The 21,977-nt window shown below is 41.0% G+C and overlaps 1 protein-coding gene across 1 annotated transcript in view; it reads right to left on the bottom strand.

The window, feature by feature from the left end:
- Positions 1-21,977, bottom strand: part of BAZ2B (bromodomain adjacent to zinc finger domain 2B) — a 426,898-nt gene that overhangs the window by 72,601 nt on the left and 332,320 nt on the right. The window contains 2 exon segments of the mRNA XM_040357901.1: positions 1,952-2,162; positions 20,021-20,122. Coding sequence (XP_040213835.1) covers positions 1,952-2,162; positions 20,021-20,122 — 313 coding nt within the window.

Below are 21,977 nucleotides of genomic sequence, written 5' to 3'. Positions count from 1 at the left end.
TCAAGCCATCCAATGACTGGTGTCTAAACTGATCACATGTGCAGGATCATGGCAGTTGTAGATTAAACAGAGGCAAAGATGGCAGCTTCCTTGGCTAAAAACAATAGGGGGGTTTACTTAAGCCCTGTACACACGATCGGTTCGTCTGATGAAAACGGACCGATTGACCGTTTTCATCGGACGAACCGATCGTGTGTGGGCCCCAATGGTTTTTTTTCGGTGAAAAAAAATAGAACCTGTTTTAAATTATCTTATGGTTAAAAAACGATAGAAAAAACGATTGTCTGTGGGGAAATCCATCGGTCAAAAATCCATGCATGCTCAGAATCAAGTCGACGCATGCTCGGAAGCTTTGAACTTCATTTTTCTCAGCACGTCGTAGTGTTTTACGTCACTGCGTTGGACACGATCGGATTTTAGAGTTGAAAATATGTTTATTAGAATTTTAACAAGTTATACATGAACAGCATAAGGTGTCACAGTCAGGGTACAGTCATGAATACGTAGTGGTAGAGAGTCAGCCCAATGGCTATCGCCCACAGCAGGACTCCCACCAGCATATAACTCAACAGGAACAATTATGACAAGAACCCGAAACAAAAAATTGTGAGCGGCCAAAATGGCCTCTTAGTAGGTGACAACATTGTAACCAGAGTCTCCAGGAAGGAAACAATAAAATCAACAGAAAAAAAAATGACACATAGGACAAAAAAGAACCAAGGCCGGAAAAAAAAAAAAAAAGAAAAAAAAAACAAAAAAAAAAAAAAAAAAAAAAAAAAAAAAAACAAAAAAAAAAAACACAAAAATAGGGGGGGGGGGGGAAGAATCAGGGGCATGAGAGGGCGGAGAGGAAGGGGGAAGGAGAGAAGAAAGAGAGAGAATATAAGGAAAGGAGGAGAGAGGAAAGAAAACCAGAGGGGGATGGATCATGGGGGAGTGTGAGAGTTGCTGAGGGGGCAAATGGGAGAAACAATGTAAATAAGGTGGGAGGGGGGACCTAATTTATCTTAAGGGGGTGACACAGACGTAGGCAGTCAGGGGTGATCATGGTTGGGTGGACAACATGTTCGCCAGGGTGTCAGAGGAAGAGAAGTGGAGCCAGACGAGCCATAGCATTGTATACTTATCAAAAGTGTCGTTGTCAAGAGCCAGCATCTCCTCCATTCTCATGGTATCGTTCATAATAGAGACCCAGCGTGACAATGGAGGAGTTGCGGTCGACTTCCAGTAGGAAGGTATGAGCTGTCTTGCTGAAGACATGAAAAAACGGAGGAGGCTCCGCCTCTGCGATTTAACAGAACCAGGCAGGATAGAGAGAAGAGCAATTTTAGGTGAGGGAACCAGTGATTTATCGTAGACTTTGTTGTAACATTCAAATACCTGAGTCCAGAAGGGGCGGATCCTCTCACAATCCCACCAGACATGTAGATAAGTCCCCACAGCAGCGGAACATCGCCAACAGGATGCCGGGGTGGACGGAAATATTTTGTGCAACATGGAGGGAACCCTGTACCATCTTGACAGAATCTTGTAGTTTTTTTCCTGTGCGTAGCAGGAGATCGTGGACTTGTGAGTAAAGTAAAACGAAGTCTGCCAGTCTGCCTGCCGGATGTCCTCACCCAGGTCTGCAGACCACATCCTAGTGTAAGAGGGTAGCTCGGTGTGCGTGAGTGTTTGCAGTAGGTTATATATGGCCGAGAGTAGGTGCCTGGGCGTCTCCGAGAGGGAGCACAATCGGATTTTAAACCGATGGTGTGAAGGCAAGACTAATGAAAGTCAGCTTCATCGGATATCCGATGAAAAAATCCATCAGATTAGATTCCATCAGATATCCGATCGTGTGTACAGGGCTTTACACTTTAAGTTCCGCTTTAATGAGAACAATTTAAAAAGTGGAGTTAAAACATTTCCTTCCATGTTAGTAAATTGAGCATATTTGGTGGAAACGCACCTTGCGCTTGGAGCTTCCGTAACAGTTTGGCCTCCTCATTGACAGCAAAATCCGTGCCACCCACATTAGGTGGACGTCCTTTTCTTCGCCGCATCCTCGATTCTTCTCTAGCCAGCTGCCTCTCTGGATTTGGGGGGCGTCCTCTTCGTCCTTCCATTGATCGGATACGTGGGACAATCTCCTCCTCTTTCAGGAGACACCACTGCATTCCCTTTAAATAGAAATTGTAAGAAAATGAACATAATGATTAAAAAAGCCCAAACTAACTGTGCGTTGCCATATTTTACTGGAAAATGTTACTCTTTTTTCTATATTGTATAAAAGCTGATCATTTGAAATTCTGAAGTACAGTAAAAAAATGTAAAAATACAGGTAAAAAAAAACTTGTGTTTGATAAAAAAAAAGGCCATTCTCTGTGAGGCTTTAATGCTAATATTTCAATGCAGTAGGCTGAGTTTCTGCCTCATCCTATAGGGCAGTGATGGCGAACCTTGGTACCCCAGATATTTTGGAACTACATTTCCCATGATGCTCAACTACACTGCAAAGTGCATGAGAATCATGGGAAATGTAGTTCCAAAACATCTGGGGTGCCAAGGTTCGCCATCACTGCTATAGGGCCATATTAAAGATTTTATGTTTCCTCTGCTGAAGGACCACAACAGTACGGCTTAGAGCAGCCTTTGTCAAACATTTTACCTAGAAGGAACCCTTAATTTTCAAGCCCTGGAAACCCCTGCTACAAAACAAGTATGCCTACAGCTCACCACATATAAACATGATCAATAAGTTGTAGAAAATGTTAAAGAAAAAGGATGAGGGATGTGGTGTACCTAGGGCATTTGATGCCCAGGACAGACTTATATAACAACCACCTACTGTAAATGACAAAATAAAAAATAAGGATTAATCTTGTAACAAAATGAAAGTGAAAGTTATGCTGTCATCTAATATTAGTGCTCAGTGTAGAACAAACTCCCTTGATTTTGGTCGTTAGTAAAAAAAAAATTCCCCCCTGTATTGGTGGTTGGTGTAGGCAGGAGATCAATTTGCCACTGCTCACTACCCAAAGAACCCCTTACAACCTCACGAGGAGCCCTGGTTTAGAATGGCTGGCTTAAAGGTTTTTCAATTTGGGGGTGCTATGGCAACAATAAGAGATCACCCCTTCCTCTGTCTTTTCAAGCAATGCAAAAAAAAAAATCAAGCCGTACAACTGAATGTCTGCATTCGTTCAAACTTTATTGATTAAAAGCACATTGTAATCCCCACCAGACTCTGTTTCCCCTTCAATACATTTCACCAAAAATATGGCCTTATTCTGCGTACACACGATAGATCGTGTGTGGGCCCCATCGGTTATTTATCCATAGGTTAAAAAAAATGGAACTTGTTTTAAAATTTTCTGATGGATACCTAACCGATAGTAAAAAAACGATCGTCTGTAGGCACGTCCATGAGTTAAAAATCCATGCATGCTCAGAATCAAGTCGACGCAAGCTTGGAAGCATTAAACTTCATTTTTTTCAGCACGTCGTTGTGTTTTACGTCACCGCGTTCTGACACGATCGTTTTTTTTACTTGGATAACTGATGGAAAAATCCATCAGACCGTTTTCATCAGACTAACCTATCGTGTGTACGCAGCATAAGGTTTAACAGCTTGCCGACCAGCCGCCATCATTTTACGGCGGCAGGTCGGCTCCCCTGCGCGAGAGCCCGTAGCTATACGTCGGCTCTCGGGCAGGCGCCCCCCCGCTCTCCCCCGAGTCCCGTGCGCGTGCCCAGTGGGCGCAAAAGCCGCCGGGCACACGCGATCGCTCATTACAGAGCGGGGACCGGAAGCTGTGTGTGTAAACACACAGCTCCCGGTCCTGTCAGGGAGAGAAATGCTGATCTTCTGTTCATACAACGTATGAACAGAAGATCAGTCATTTCCCCTAGTGAGGCCACCCCCCCCTACAGTTAGAAAACACACCCAGGGAACATACTTAACCCCTTCCCCGCCCCCAAGTGTTAACCCCTTCACTGCCAGTGGCATTTTTATAGTAATCCAATGCATTTTTATAGCACTGATCGCTATAAAAATGCCAATGGTCCCAAAAATGTGTCAAAAGTGTCCGAAGTGTCCGCCATAATGTCGCAGTACCGAAAAAAAATCGCTGATCGCCGCTATTACATGTAAAAATTTTTTTTAATAAAAATGACATAAAAATACCTCCTATTTTGTAAACGCTATAACTTTTGCGCAAACCAATCAATAAACACTTATTGCGATTTTTTTTTACGAAAATATGTAGAAGAATACGTATCGGCCTAAACTGAGGAAAAAAAAGTTTTTTTATATATTTTTGGGGGATATTTATTATAGCAAAAAGTAAAAAATATTCATTTTTTTCAAAAAAAAAAATTTGTTTATAGCGCAAAAACTAAAAGCCGCAGAGGTGATCAAATACCACCAAAAGAAAGCTCTATTTGTGGGGAAAAAAAGGAAGCCAATTTTGTTTGGGAGCCACGTCGCACGACCGCGCAATTGTCAGTTAAAGCAACGCAGTGCTGAATAGCAAAAAGTGCTCTGGTCTTTGACCAGCAATATGGTCCGGGGGTTAAGTGGTTAATTAAGATGGACTTGTGGTGGTATGGCTTGCTTTTTGTGGACTGTTTCCACTGCTGTTGTAGCGTATTGTACAGTACTGACGCGGCACTATAAGAACTTCCAAGACTCCTTCAACTCCAAAACAGCTGCACACGTTAGGTATATGTGGGGATTTTTGTGGTGATACCTTGCCATTGGAGTCGCCAAAGGATAAGAAAGCTTGACAGGTTAACCTGCTTGTAAAAATGCAAAACTTAAATATAATATTTGAGCATCTATGCCTTAAAACATATCAGACAAATGTAAATGTTTCATTAAAAAGCAGCAATATCAGACAGACTGCAATAGCTACAGTTTGCTCTTACAGGGCAAACTATATAAAAAATGGAGGAAAGTGTCTGTGTTGCCCTGCTAGGTTGTTCTTACAGTCTAATGCCTCGTTTCCACTGAGCGGATCGGTTCGGGTCGCTTAGAATGGAACGGGTTAGAATGGACCGGTCTATTCTGCAGAGCATTTCCACTGCAAATCGGACCATCCGGGACCATGCAAGGTTTAGAAAAAAAGCCTAGCACATCCACCAATCAGTGAGATGTATTTGTAGGTCTGCCCTAATGGAACCGTTCCATTCTCTATGGCCCCACATCTGAAGCAGGACCCAGAATGGTCCGGTACGGTTCGCTTTTATGGCACGCTTTCATAATGGAAACACCCAAAAAAGCGTACCGTACCGAACCGTACCGAACCGATCCGCTCAGTGGAAACGAGGCATAAATCTCTTTAAAGAGATCTCTCCAAAGGAAGAAAGTGTCCCTAATCATATTCCACTTTTATTCTTGTTTTAGCAATACCTCAAAATGTTGGGTTTTCTCTCTCACTTTTAGTCCCGGTGACATTGGTTATTGGGAGATACAGATAGGACCCTACAGCAATAAAGATCTGACAGTTGTTTAAACCCTCCTCTACATTCTCTCATTAAAAAAAAAAAATCTTGGCTTTAGATATATAGTATTTGAGACTGGTCACAGATATACAGTGTGAATGAGATAGACTGTGTTGGCACATTCTAGATATATGAATGAGGTGGAACGTGTAAGCACATTCTAGATATATGAATGAAATGAAACGAGTAAGCACATTCTAGATATATGAATGAGGTGGAACGTGTAAGCACATTCTACATATATGAATGAGGTGGAACGTGTAAGCACATTCTAGATATATGAATGAGGTGGAACGTGTATGCCCATTCTAGATGTATGAATGAGGTGGAACGTGTAAGCACATTCTAGATATATGAATGAGGTGGAATGTGTAAGCACATTCTAGATGTATGAATGAGGTGGAACGTGTAAGCACATTCTAGATATATGAATGAGGTGGAATGTGTAAGCACATTCTAGATTTATGAATGAGGTGGAACGTGTAAGCACATTCTAGATATATGGATGAGGTGGAACGTGTAAGCACATTCTACATATATTAATGAGGTGGAACGTGTAAGCACATTCTAGATATATGGATGAGGTGTAACGTGTCAGCACATTCTACATATATTAATGAGGTGTAACGTGCAAGCACATTCTACATATATTAATGAGGTGGAACGTGTAAGCACAGTCTAGATGTATGAATGAGGTGGAACGTGTAAGCACATTCTAGATATATGAATGAGGTGGAACGTGTAAGCCCATTCTAGATGTATGAATGAGGTGGAACGTGTAAGCACATTCTAGATATATGAATGAGGTGGAATGTGTAAGCACATTCTAGATGTATGAATGAGGTGGAACGTGTAAGCACATTCTAGATATATGGATGAGGTGGAACGTGTAAGCACATTCTACATATATTAATGAGGTGGAACGTGTAAGCACATTCTAGATATATGGATGAGGTGGAACGTGTAAGCACATTCTACATATATTAATGAGGTGGAACGTGTAAGCGCATTCTAGATGTATGAATGAGGTGGAACGTGTAAGCACATTCTAGATGTATGAATGAGGTGGAACGTGTAAACACATTCTAGATATATGAATGAGGTGGAACGTGTAAGCACATTCTAGATGTATGAATGAGGTGGAACGTGTAAGCACATTCTAGATATATGAATGAGGTGGAACGTGTAAGCACATTCTAGATGTATGAATGAGGTGGAATGTGTAAGCACATTCTAGATGTATGAATGAGGTGGAACGTGTAAGCACATTCTAGATATATGAATGAGGTGGAACGTGTAAGCACATTCTAGATGTATGAATGAGGTGGAACGTGTAAGCACATTCTAGATGTATGAATGAGGTGGAACGTGTAAGCACATTCTAGATATATGAATGAGGTGGAACGTGTAAGCACATTCTAGATGTATGAATGAGGTGGAACGTGTAAGCACATTCTAGATGTATGAATGAGGTGGAACGTGTAAGCACATTCTAGATATATGGATGAGGTGGAACATGTAAGCACATTCTAGATATATGGATGAGGTGGAATGTGTAAAAACATTCTAGATCTATGAATGAGGTGGAACGTGTAAACACATTCTAGATATATGAATTAAGTGAAATGTGTAGGCACATTCTGACTTGGAGGGATGCCTAGCAGTTAGATGTCACACAATATGTATAAAGGGATCAGGGAAGCATGGATGATTATGTAAACGGAGAATGGAGTATAGCGAGTGAGTAGTTGTTCTGCTGGAGCTAGTGTATGTGAGAAGACAGAAGAATTTGAGCATGTTTTAATACTTGTCTGATCTACTTCCCCATTTCACGAGGGCAGTTGGGTATCTGTTGCTGCCATAGGCATAAGCTTGTGATTTGATTCAGTCTTATGCCGCGTACACATGGTTGGAATTTCCGACAACAAATGTTCGATGGGAGCTTGTTGTCAGAAATTCCGACCGTGTGTAGGCTCCATCGGACATTCGGACATTTGCTGTCGGAATTTCCCGACAACAAAAATTTGAGAGCTGGTTCTCAAATTTTCCGACAACAAAACTTGTTGTCGGTAAATTCCGAGGGTGTGTACACAATTCAGACGCACAAAATTCCACGCATGCTCGGAATCAAGCAGAAGAGCCGTGCTGGCTATTGAAATGTATTTTTCTCGGCTCATCATACATGTTGTACATCACCGCGTTCTTGACGTTTGCAATTTCCGACAACATTTGTGTGACCGTGTGTTTGCAAGACAAGTTTGAGCCAACACCCGTCGGGAAAAAAAATCCACGGTCTTGTTGTCGGAATGTTTGATTGTCTGTACGCGGAATTAGAGTCATTTTGTTGTGTATGTTGTATGCATTTTAACATTAGCACAAACGTTCACATGCGTACAGTGTTAAATAAGGCCCATGCACAGGACTGTGGATGTAGACTTTTTAATTTTGATAAAAAAACTAAAAATTGCATTATTTGCAGTCATGTGCATAAGACTTCACATACAGTAAGATCATGCCGCTATCATGTCATGTCTATGGCCTTGTACACACAACCGTTTTCCTTGGCAAAATCCATCAAGAAAAATGCTGGCAGAGCTTTTTTTGCAGAGAAAAAAGGTTGTGTGTATGTTTTTCATCGAGAAAACAGTCGAGGAACTCTTCGGGAGTCTCAATTTCCTCGTCGTGTTTCTCGTCGGGCTGGTTTACGACGAGAAACACGTTTGTGTGTATGCTTAGAAACCCGCGCATGCTCAGAATAACGTATGAAATGGGAGCGCACCTTCTGTAAAAGTAGCGTTTGTAATGGAGATAGCACATTTGTCACGCTGTAACAGACTGAAAAGCGCGAGTCGTCTCTCACCAAACTTTTACTTAACACGCAGTAACATGAGATTAGCAAAAAGCAAGGGTGGCGCCAGTGGAATCGAACTTCCCCTTTATTGTGCCGTCGTACATCACCGCGTTTGAGAACGACGAGATTTTGTCTTGACAGTTTGTCTTGACTGGTTTCCTCGGCAGAATCCATCAAGAAACTTGCTGAGAGATATTTTTTTGCAGAGGAAACCGGTCATGTGTACATTTTCGTTGAGGAAACTGTCGAGAAACTCGGCGAGCCAAAAAGAGAGCAAGTTCTCTATTACCTCGACGGGAATGAAAAAACTTGCCTTGTCGAGTTCCTCGACAGCCTAACAAGGAACTCGATGAGGAAAACGATGTGTTTCGCCCGTCGACTTCCTTGGTCGTGTGCACGAGGCTTGACAAGTAACTCGTCGAGGAAAACGATGTTTCTTTTACGACGAGATTCTTGGTCGTGTGTACGAGGCCTAAGGCTTTAGAAAAAATGGGTGTCACAATTATTTTTCTCTTTAGCCTTTCACCCAAATATTTCCACCTAATTTACATTTTATGAATTAATTTGATAAATGGTAAAGCGCAGGGGAGCTGACTTGGGTTTCCTAAAGAAGATTTGCCTGTGTAGTTAATTGGAACAACTTGCCTTTCTTCACTATTTTAACGGAACATAAAAATGCAAAGTGATTCTTGTCAGAGGCGCGCAGTTACCATTAACAAAGAGCGCTGACATAGTTTTATATTGTACACTTCATTTCCATGTTCATACAAGAGGTAATGTATCCAATATCACTAGCATCATACTGCAAATAAATTTGTTCAAATACCATTGCCGAAAAAGCAATGATCCCAAGACAAATATTACTCACTTTATTATCGTTGTATTTACCGTCCTCCATAATCAGAACATTTTTATTTTAGATTTTGGAGATGTGACAATTCACATGACAATTACTCTTTGTTTTTTACACCACCTAACTAAACCTGATACTTTTTTCATGCTCGTTTGGGTTTCCATTTCACATGATATACAGACAATTTAATGTTCTGGTTTCACAAAGAAGAGGCTCTAAGTTCTATTTTGTTGCTTTGATTGTTGAGCTACAATAATTTAATATGATCACTTAAAGCAGTAAGAAACCCATAAAGAAAAAAATGTAATATATTAAAGCTAACCAATTCTCAGAAGTGGTGGCTGCATTTGTTTTCTTTTTAAGGCCTCATGCACAATGGACGTTGTAAAAAAAAGGCAGTAGCATTAGCTATTGAAAGCTGTAGCTGTAGAATTCGTTTTTCAGCATATTTGCAGTAGCATTTTTTAGCTCTTTAAAAAAAAAATTATACTCCCACAAAGCTTATTGCTCAAAAACGCTGATAAGGGCAGAATAGCTGAGTTTTTAAGCATTTTTTGGGCGTTTTTAAGCTTTTTTCAGTTAGAGTGCTTTTACAGCTGAAAAACTCCTCTCAAAACCCACTAGTTCTGGGGGGTTTTTCCAGCCAGAAAACGCCCCTTGCGAAAAACTGCTGATAACAGCCTATGGTGTGCACGGACACATAGGATAACATGCTGGAGAGTTTATTGGCTGTAGAAAAAAAGTGTGAAGCCGAAAACAGCAGCTGTAAAAATGTCCAGTGTACATGAGGCCTGAGGCCTCGTACACATGGCCGAGTTTCTCGGCAAAAACCAGCAAGAAACTTGCTGGGAGATATTTTTTTGCCGAGGAAACCGGTCGTGTGTACATTTTCGTCGAGGAAACTGTCGAGAAACTCGACGAGCCAAAAAGAGAGCATGTTCTCTATTTCCTTGACGGGAATGGAGAAAATTGGCTCGTTGAGTTCCTCGACAGCCTAACAAGGGACTCGATGAGGAAAACGATGCGTTTCACCCGTCGAGTTCCTCGGTCGTGTGTACGAGGCTTCATACTTTTTTTTAACTAATCATCGGATGATCTGACCAGTAAATCTGGTATTTTTCAACTTCCTGACCTGGGTTGAGTTGAATCAAACTATTTACCACTCCCGAGATGCTTACAAAACTCAGCTTTTATTCATTAATGTAAAACTTTTATCCCAAAAGGGAAAAGTAACCGTTGCTGTAACGGCCTAAATAGTTTTAGCTGGAGTTTGGATATTTTTTCATCAAGTCCATACAAATTTGATTGTGCATCTAAAGCCTCATACACACAATCGGACTTCCATCAGACTTTTTTGTGGATTTTTGTACTTTAGTCCGATAGACTTGTGTACACACGATTGGATGATCCTCCATCGGAAATTTGTTGTTGGAAAGTTTGAGAGCATGCACAGCGAACATTTGTCCGTAGAAAAACCGAAAAAATATATTTTCCATGTAGAATGCTAATTTTTTGATAAAAAAAAAACGAAGTTTTGAATCATGAAATAAAACAAAGTTTTTGAAACTTCATTTTCAAAAACGACGTTGCCTACACACCATCGTTTTTTAAAATGCTCTAGCAAAGCGCGGTTACGTTCAGCATGTACGACGGCACTCTTTTCCATTGAAGCTAGCTTCATAACTTGCTTCTGAGCATGCGTGGGTTTAAAAACGTCGTTTTGAAACGTCGTTTTGCCCACACACTATCATTTTCATTCACACAAAAAACGACGTTTTGAAAAACGACACAAAAAATTCGAGCATGTTCGAATTTTTTTTTTTACGTTTTTCAGAAGACATAAAACGACGTTTTCCCCACACACGGTCATTTTAAATGACGTTTTCAAAAACGTCGTTTTTTTTCATCACAAAAAACGCCCTACACTTTGGAAAACAGTGGACTAAGATGATGCTACAGATGCTACAGAGCCACATACCTGAACTACTATAATTACAACCATCGCTAATGGTCAGTCTGAACAATATAAAACTTTGCAGGGTCAATAAACAAGAAACATCAAACTCTAGTAAGATAAATGGACACTATGCTCTGTAGATAAGTAGATACAATACAGCTCTGAACTGCACATAAGAAGATAGAATGTGACTGCTCAGCATACTCTACAAGGTCTCTCCTATAATAATTTCTGCCACTAATGATGGAGCTCGCAAACTGTAAACTAAAGATCAAAACGTGAACTCCTATCATTTTTCTCCAAGTAGCCTTCTAATCAGGACCAGAATCAAAGGCGCCACATCCATCTTTAAAGCCTCAGTATCACTCAGAAGTCTTCTATATATCTTCTTTAGTTTTGGCTTTTATTATTCTGATCGTTCCCTTTCAGATCCTTCAGCAATTTAAAACTTCTGAGAATTCTCAATAAACCGTTTCATAGTGTCGGATGGACATGGTGGTGAATGGAACACTGTATAATTGAGTCCACAGACCAAATGCCATTAATTATGATGTAATGAGAGCAAATGGAGAATCACATCAAACTTTTAAAAAGAGTAAATGATCCATAAAATACAGCTTTTAAACCACAAAGTACAAATCGTTGAAAGATCCTCGCAATTTGTAAATTTTGACCTTATTCTAAAACTCCTGTACAGGCATACCCCACGTTTAAGTACACAATGGGGTTTATTTACTAAAGCTGGAAAGCGCAAAATCAGGCTCACTTCTGCATAGAAACCAGTGAGCTTCCAGGTTTTATTACCAAAGTTTAATTGCACAAGCTGGGGTTAGAAGCTTATTGGTTTCTATGCAGACGTGAGCCTGATTTTGCGCTTTACAGCTTTAGTAAATAAACCCCATTGTGTACTTAAAGTGGAGGTTCCATCAAAAAAACTATTTTGCTTTAAACTGTGGCTTACGACTAAAAAAGAAAAAAAAAAAAGATTTTTTTTTTTTTTTTACTCATCTGGAAATGCCTGTTGCTATGCGGTCCCACAAAATCTGCCTTTGAAACCACCTAGGATTCTGACATCATCTCCCTCTAATGCTCCTGGGAAATGTGTGTCATCATTTCCCAGGATGCAGTGCGCTACCCAATTATCACTCCCCATCCAAGACTTCCAGGAAGTAAGGGCCAGATCCACAACCAGCGGGCGCAACGTAACTTTTGTGATTTAAGTTACACCGCCGCAAATTGCCCAAGTTAGTGCCCGATCCACAAAGCACTTACCTGGAAATTTGCGGCGGTGTATCCTAAATCAGTCCGGCGCAAGGCGGGGCCAATTCAAGTGGGGCGAGTCCCATTTAAATTAGGCGCGCTCCCGCGCCGGACGTACTGCGCATGCTCCCGACGGTATTTTCCCGACGTGCTTTGCGCGAAGTTACGTTGCGCCGAGTTTTGTGAATCGCGACGTGTAAAAAAGAGATGCGGCGGGAAATTTATTTTATTTTTTTAAAATTTGACAGCGACGCGGGAAAGACGGGTATACTTTTACATGGTGTACTAACTTTACACTTTGTAAAAGTAGCCCTATCTTTGCGACGGCAAACTAACACTTACGGCAACTTAACGAAGGGAAAAAGCTTTGTGGATCTCCGTAAGTGCTAATTTGCATACCCGACGCTGGATTACGACGAGAAATGTCCCCAGCAGCGGCCGAGGTACTGCATCCTAAGATCTGACAGTGTAAGTCCATTACACCTGTCGGATCTTAGGACTAGCTATGCGTAACTGATTCTATGAATCAGCCGCATAGTTAGAAACAGGGATACGACGGCGTATCAGCAGATACGCCGTCGTATCCCTTTTGTGGATCTGGCCCTAAGTGCCTGTAGGCTTCACAATGCCCACAAGCAAAATGACAACGGTGTAGATTTCGTTTTATAAACTATCTTTTTTGAATATCTATGCGGATCGGCGGCGGATTGTAAAATAGTAAGTGACCAGATTTATATTATAAAAACGCATGATGAAAGGACATACATTTAAAAAATGCTAATTGTGGTTGGAACTCCGCTTTAAAAGTGGGGTACGCCTGTATTTTGTTGCAAAAATGTCTCCACTTGTTTACTTTTTACAATCCTCATGGTTTGCAAATAGAGTATTGTGGAAGGGTTCTAATAAACTCCTGTAACAAACAAGCCCTGCCCTCTATGTCATCTGTAATGTAATTAAAATAAGTGTTTGAATTTATTTCTAATGATGTTATGATATTCCAGCTGTCACCTATCTCTTTCATTGTCTATTCTGCTATCGCTGCCATGGCAACAGGCAAACAGAATGGAGGCATGCAGAACTAGAGTAGGCCTTTAAGCAAACCTGAGCTTTGCCCACGCAGGACCCCCACCCAGCAGCATATATTTTAATTTTTTTGGCCCCCTCACTGCTTCGTCTGGCTGCTGGGAATGAAGAAAATATCCAGAAATTAGGCGTACAAGTATGACTCCGCTTTTCTCATGATATAGCACATGTACTAGGTAAGTGACCCTAAGCGGTCACCCTGGGGTGGGACGTGAGTCATTAGCCTTGTGTAAGCTAAAATGTACAGCTTTTTCCTAGAATGCCATAAATTCCAGCCAGGATATTATCTATCGGGGATCATATTGCATCCCATTCCCTGACCATTTGAAGGTAATAATGCCAGACTAAAGCTGGCCATAGACAGATTGACATTTGTCAAGTTCAGCAGGGAATGGCCACATTTTGATCCATCTATGGCTGTTTACATTTGGGAGGAGTCGCTCTAATGAGCAACTCCTTTCGAAAGGGAATGTTGATATATTTTTATTCGATCAGCGTTAATCAGCGTATTCTGACAGCGGAGGGGTTGCGCTTTCAGGATAAAATACTGCAGCAGGGAGTGTGGAAGGAGAATTTTTTTTTTTTCAATAAGCTAAACTGATCAATGGGCAGCTTTAGTGTACACAAATAATGATGATTGATGATAATACTAAAACAACAGGATTACTGGAGAATTTTCCATTTACCTGTTAGGCCTCGTACACACGACCAAGTTTCTCGGCAAAAACCAGCAAGAAACTTGCTGGGAGATATTTGTTTGCCGAGGAAACCGGTCGTGTGTACATTTTCGTCGAGGAAACTGTCGAGAAGACAGAAAATTAAGTCCTGCTAAATCACTTCAAGCTGGCACCTGTTGCAGGTATAGCTATGTAAAACATAAAAAAATAAGTGTCTCTATACTGTTTAAAATCCTCACCCTGCTCTGCACATGCTCAGTTGCTCTCCATTTTTCGGCACTGCTAAATTTGTAGAGGCCGATCTGCTGACAGCCTTGAAGAATAATGAAACCTCCTATCCTTTACAGCTAAGGAAGCGGTTCTGTGTGATCTGCAACTTCCATGGTGCTGCACATGTGATCAGGTATGACACCAGCCATTTGATGGTTTGACAGTTTGGTTGGTTGTAGACACAAGCAAATGTGACAGTTATCAATCCCAGCATTCCAGGAATGTCATTGTTTGTTTAACCACTTGACCACTGGGCACTTAAACCCCCTTCCTAACCAGATCAATTTTCAGCTTTCTCACAATTTGAATGACAATTACTCAGTCATACAACATTATGCCCATCTGAAATGTTTGTCCTTTTTTCCCCACAAATAGAGCTTTTTTTTGGTGCTATTTAATCACCGTTGGGTTTTTTATTGCAGAGTATGGGGGGTATTGCAGAGTATGGGGGGTATTGCAGAGTATGGGGGGTATTGCAGAGTATTGGTGGTATTGCAGAGCATGGGGGGTATTGCAGAGTATTGGTGTTACAGTATTGCGCAGGGATGGATGGCTGGATCTGTGACTGCATTTGTCACAGATCCAGCCCACAGCAGCTGCTGCTGCTTCCGCTCTCCCCCCTCTCCTCTCACACTGTACCGATCGGTACAGAGAGGAGAGGGAGGAACCGTCGTCATCACATGACGCCGGTTTGTTTACAAGTGATCGCTCCGTCATTTGAGCGGCAATTTACCGCGATCCGTGATGCTCACAGGTGATTCCGGGAGCGCGCGAGAGATGTCTTTTGTCTATATCGTGGTGGGAAAGAGGTTAAACCATTAAATTGATGGGTTTAGTTCTGTTTACTGCTGTTCAGGGGCTTTGGGCTTCAGCAAAATGGCTGCTTCCAGCAATAAGAAACAGGAGCCATGCTGGAGGCAATTTACAGCACAAACTAATGTTGGTAGCACCATTATTAATGTGGAATGTATGTTCCTTGATAAAGAGTTATGGGTGAAGTCCCGCTTTAAGAAAATGAGGCTCATATAGCCAGATTCAGGTAGATTGGCGTATCTTTTGGCCGGCGTAGCGCATCCTATTTGCACTACGCTGACGTAACATAGTGAGGCAAGGCCAGTATTCACAAAGCACTTGCTCCGTAAGTTACGTCGGCGTAGCGGAAATGGGCCGGCGTAACCCCGCCTAATTCAAATTAGGCAGGTAGTGGGCGTGCTACATGTAAAGTAACCGTGACCCCATGTAAATGAAGGGCCGTTGGTACAGCACATGCGCGCGCGCAGAAACGGCGTAGCTTACTGCGACGGATGTACGTACGTTCGTGAATCGGCGTATCTTGCTCATTTACATATTCAATGCGTAAATCAACGTAAACGCCCCTAGTGGCCAGCGTAAATATGCACATAAGATACGACGGCGTAGGGGACTTACGTCAGTCATATCTTGGCAACAGTGAGGTGTATCTCATTTTAAGAATGTGCGCAAAGATACGACAGCGCTCATTCGGACTTACGACTGTGTATCTACTGATACGCCGTCGTAAGTCTCTCTGAATCTGGCTATTAGTGTTTAGTGCATTTCATCTAAGCTGAGTGCCTAGTTAAAGACTCTAAACATGTCCTTTAAAACCAACAATGTCAATAGGCTGGGGTGACAAAAGATCTATTTGTGGGCAACAGATTTTTGCCCTTTTGTCAGTTACAGAAATAACACCAAGGCAAAAACTTAACACCATCATTATTGTTTATGGAAGTAAATAGTATTAGGAAGTTAAAACATATTATATTAATAAAAAAAAAAAAAAAAAAAAAATATTATATTAAGTTTTGGCTAGAGTAGGAAATGGTTAGGAACTCCTTGAAGTTTGTATTGCTGTCTGTGTCCTGATTTCTGTGTGAGTTAATAACCATTGTCACTGGGACAGAAAGTGGGGAACAAATCCAAAAGTTTTAGGTATTAGTAGAATAGGAGAAGTTAAGCCTCTCAAAGAGGAAACTTGTTGCAATCTAAAAACATTTCCTTTACTTAGGAGATATGTACTGCTGCTTCCTATACTGCCTATTGGATAGGAGTTGACAAGTAATCACCACAAAGGACCACAGGCAGTTAAAAAAAAAAAAAAAAAAGTTTGGGCTTTTTAGATTAAATACAGGAAATCTATACATAAGTATTAAGCAAATACTGTGGAAGAACAGAGCAAAGTAAAAAGGTATGTATTTGGTTTTATGTGTAAACCAAACCAAACTAAACTTTCACACAACATGTTAACTATGGGGAAATGCTAAATGGACACAGCTAACTGAGAGAAGATGGGGTCTCATTTGCATGAGAGGATGGGGTCTCATTTGCATGAGAGGATGGGGTCTCATTTGCATGAGAGGATGGGGTCTCATTTGTATTGGATAGAATAATATTCCTCTTCCTAAATGTCATTAGGTAAAAAAACAGCACCCACTGTCTACCCACCTCCAATATAGATAAAGCTTCATGTAAGAAAAAAAAAAAAGAAACGATAAACACAACAGGGTTGATATTGTTGCTACAGCAGATTGGCAGATTCGGGACCAGATACAAATGCCTCTTTGTGAAAGCCTCCAGGGCATATCAGTATATATTTGAATTAATTGAATAATTTGAACAATTGAATAATCAACATAACATTTAATAACCTAGTGTGAAGAGCAATCATTTATTGCAGCCCATAGCTACCAATCAAAATTTCGATTTTTTATTAGTTTCTCTCTAAACTGCTGGAATTCAATTTCTGATTGGCTGCTACAGTTACAGCCTATAATTTGGTCTGTATATAATGTGAGAGTAAATATAATAATGCCGTAATCATCAGCAATATGACTGGCTGCTATGGGCAGATGCACATCACCACTCTGTATACTTTGTTATTAAAGTATATCCAAACCCAGTCAATAAATCTCATGTCATATTTCACACATTAATGTAATTCTTCAGGTTCATGTTTTTAAATCTACAGTTTTTAGTAAAATAACACCTAAGATCTTGGCATGAAGGTCCTTGTTCAGGCACTTCTCTGTCTGCCAAGTGTTCTCCTGCACTGTCACTCTGTCACATGCACTCTCAGCGGAGAATAAAAATGGACATGTAGGCACACACTAGTATGTCCTCCCATTGTCCCCATTTACCCTAAGCACATACAACTGATGCCGCTGTTCCGTCAGATTAGATGACCCATCAGAATTGGTAACGGAAGTGACGTTTCGTGGCTGACATCTTGCTACACCCCGGACTCACCACAGTAAGGATACACTGAGAAGGGGGCAAGCGGACATCTTGTTACACCCATCAGAGTTTTGCATTTTACACTTTTTTTAACAGTAAACTGAGTTGATATAGTGATATACAGTACTTACAACTCTGTGCACATGTTTACATGTTGAATTTTTAAAGCAGAAACTTCTGTCCGATTAGCAAGCCTGTGAGATTAGCAGGCTAGCAGCTGCTTTTAAAATTCAACATGTAAACAGTCAGATGGAATTGTAATTACTGAATTTCACTATATCGTATATATATATATATATATATATATATATATATATATATATATATATATTGTTAAAAAAAGTGTAAAATGCAAGTCTCCGGGTGGGTGTAACAAGATGTCGGCTTACCCCCTTCTCAGAGTGTATACTTACTATGGTAGAGTGTAAGATGTAGCAAGATGACGAAGACGAAACGTCACTTCCGTTACCAATTCTGACGGGTCACCATATCTGACACAACAGCGGAGCGAGTGCATGTAGACAGGAAGTGAATGAAAAGGGCTGGGAGAGATTGGCAACACTGAGATGCAAAATAGATAAGGCAGTTGTTTATGACACACAAGGCTTTAACTAATTAAATATCATCCAGTTAGGGTTTAGATCTACTTTAAATAAGCCCAGCAATGGTAAACAAATTCATCATAAAATCTATTTTATCTAAGTACACAACATTACATATTACAAGAAAGCACCGGTCATATTTAATGTTTTTATCACTGATAATACATAACGGAGAACACACTAATAAAACACAGAAACACAAAACAATACTAAAGACACACACACACACACATAACAACACATACTACTACACACAGAAAAAAAATGAAACACATTGTGATAATATATGAAATATCACAATGATATATATCTAATCTTACTTTCCAGTGGATAATGTTCCTTCTAAGCCAAGTCATATGGAAATGAAAGGGCTAAAAGTTAAGTCCACCCAAAACCAATATCTGAATTCTGGGAGGACCTCTTTGGGATCAGCCACTGGCTTCTTAAATTTTTCCGCATCCACTTTCTTTTGCTGCAAAGGTTTGTTGTGCTAATCTCAAAAAAAACAAGAGGGATGTGGTATAGCTGCAGCAGAGCCATGTAGGAGTGATGTTTATAAGGGAAGATATCCCTTCCCACAAGGTTGTTGGAATTGTTTCGGGACCTACCCATGAGGACTTAAAAACCCACCTACTTTATGTAATGTATAATACAAGAGGACTGTGACTACTGCTGCGCCAGAATCTGCAGTAGGGTGAGGGAGAACCTAAAAATATGGCTGTGAGATTTCTTCACTGGAGTTCTCAAGGGATATAAAGGGTTCATGGGTGACTCCAGATTAAGGCAAGGGCAGGTAAGGATCCAACCTCGGGTACAGCTGGAACAACAGACTCTCCTTCCTCTGCATTGCTTTGCTGTGTCTTGTACAGTGCAAGGCCAAGCTGCCAATCTACAGATTGTACTGGCAGAGTGCGGCCTCTTCAATTTTATCATGCAGAGCCCGGCACTTAACTGTTTCCCCTTTGATGGAGATCAAATGTGTTCATGTGCAAGGTAGCCCGAGTGATCCCAGAGCTGCTAGTCGGTTTTTAATAGCATCTCAGCTTGGATGTTAAGAGCTGAGGAGTTAAAACTACTTACATTTAACATGGGCTTTAGGTCTGCTTTAGCACGCCCACCATCGACTGAAAATAGAAATACCAATTTTACCTGGACTCATGCTGGCAATTCACAGTCTGGTTAAAAGCAAAACACTTGACCGATTTCCACGTCCCATGTCAAGATCAGGCCATTAGAGTTGCAGAAATAACCACATGTAATCATAAGTCAAAAAAATTCCCTAAATACATTTTTCAAAAATCTCTTTGCAGCGGACAACTGATCATTTTCTCTTCTGTGGAGAAAAGGATATAAATTCTTCATCGCACATGATGTGCCCCATCTGTCCATTGCCTGAATCTTAAAAAATACTGCAGCATTTGTGCAAGCAAAGGACAGACAGATGTCTTGTCCTCCCATCATCTTCATAGGAGATGTCTTCTTGTCTATGGCCACTTTTATACATGAAAATTGAAGGCGTCCTGAAAAAAGCGTAGAATCTGCTGATCGGTGTAACTCTGCAAAATGGATTTCATTCTCATCAGTTTGGAATTTACCACAATCATTTCCAGAGTCCTCAGCTTAGAGTGAACTGTGACAACAAGCAGCAGATAAAAGTCATACTGTTAAGAAATATGACTTTTAAGCTACCTTGATGCTACAACTATGTGTTTTGGATTAAGGGGATACCTGTGGTCCTTCTCTGGCTTCATAGAAGTCCCCCACTCTTATTTTTGGACTGAAGCTGAAATTGTCCCTTGTGATATCCATTACTCCATTTCTGCTGAGATACTGAAAAAATCACAGATTTTTTCACTTGAGGTTTTCAAAGCACGACAGCCCCTCTTTTATCGCCTTATACACATGGGAACACTGAGGCAGGACACAGCAGTGTATAGGAATTCCTTATTTCCAAAAAATATAGGACATGCTGTCATTCAGTATCAGACTACCCTGGGGAAGAACAATGTGTAAGGTTAAGCCTCGTACACACGACCGAGTTTCTCGGCGAAAACCAGCAAGGAGCTTGCTGGTTTTTTTTTTTGCAGAGGAAACCGGTCATGTGTACACTTTTCGACGAGGAAACTGTCGAGGATCTCGTCGGGCCAAAAAGAAAGCATGTCTTCTTTTTCCTCGACGGGAATGGGAAAATTTGGCTCTCCGAGATCCTCGGCGGCTTCACAAGGAACTTGACGAGCAAAACGATGTGTTTCGCCCGACGAGTTCCTCGGACGTGTGTACGAGGCTTCATATAAAGCTGAACTCAAGGTATAGTTTTTATTGCATAGTTACATTAATCCAACTGCTATTTCAATTCTGGATGGGCACTTGTGGTTTAAAATCACCCAACAACTTTTTAAAGCTTGTCTCTTCTTTTACAGACAGGGAAAATACTTAATTTATATTTGTTACATGTTTCCATTCACATAGAATAACAAAAAAAAAAAATTTAGAAATTGCTGCTTACCTTTTTACTTTTAGGAATCAAATGCTTCTTTGGCCCCTTTCACACAGACGTGTCCTTGTACGGGCTCTGCTTTGCTCAGCAGGGATCGCTCTGTTGATCCCCGATGAGCAGGCAGATGACAGCTCCATCTCTGCACACTGTGCAGGGACCGACCTGTCAGAGCGCCAATCTCCACTATAGGGGATCGGATGGAGACGGACCATAGAGTCCGTTTTCATCCGATACGCCAGACGGATGGAAAAGAGTTTTCATCCGTCAGACTTTAGCGGATCGGAACGGGTCGGATGCCAGCGGACATGTCACAGCTGACATCCGTCGCTCCATAGACCTGTATGGAGCGTCCGTTCAGGTCCGCCTAAAAAACTGACAGGTGGACCTGAACGGTCCGTCCATGTGAAAGGGGCCTTATTGAAAAATTTTACATTACTAATTTTTCTCACCAACACACAATCCTCCCGCCCCTATCATTTTTACTTGCTGAAAATCCTACCTACCTACCTTCTATGTAATATTAAAGCGGATCTATACTGAATCTGAGCACCACAAACCAAAAACACTATTACATTTTTTTAATGTGTAAAGCAAACTCGCACATCCATCCTATGCATAAACCTGCTCCAAAAAATACAACTAGAAATGTAACAAAAAATGTTTTTTTTATAATTTTTAGGTATATTGTATGAATGGGAACACATAACAACCGTATAGTGGGGGTTTCTTAAATTTGATTGCAAAAAAAGGAAATGCACTTTAATTATCTAAGATACCTGCAGTGAGTTTTCCTAATTCAGTTCTGGTTTCCAGATCCCTTCAGAAGACCATGAAAATAATGTCACATTTCCATTGATTTGTTTAGTCCACATTATGGAGCCCTTTGTGTGTGTAGCAAAATAATTGATCTCTAGCTGGATTCATTTGTCATAACGTAGAATTTGGACAGGGATGTCTCACAAATGAAATCCCAGAGAGATGCAGCGGCTATACATTGTCAGTACCTGTGCTACACCATCAGGTCTGGATGGAGCTGACATTTAAAGATTGTTTTGCCTTCTCTAGAGAGTCTGGCCCGGATTCACGTAGAGCAGCGTACATTTGTGCGTAGCGCATCTCATATGCGCTACGCCGACATAACAGAGAGGCAAGAACAGTATTCACAAAGCACTTGCTCCCTACGTTGCG

This window comes from Rana temporaria, chromosome 6 (genome assembly GCF_905171775.1).
Source record: "Rana temporaria chromosome 6, aRanTem1.1, whole genome shotgun sequence".
In the NCBI taxonomy this organism is placed as follows: Eukaryota; Metazoa; Chordata; class Amphibia; order Anura; family Ranidae; genus Rana; species Rana temporaria.
The sequence above is the reverse complement of the archived record's forward strand: the minus strand, read 5'-3'. Positions and strand labels throughout refer to the sequence as shown.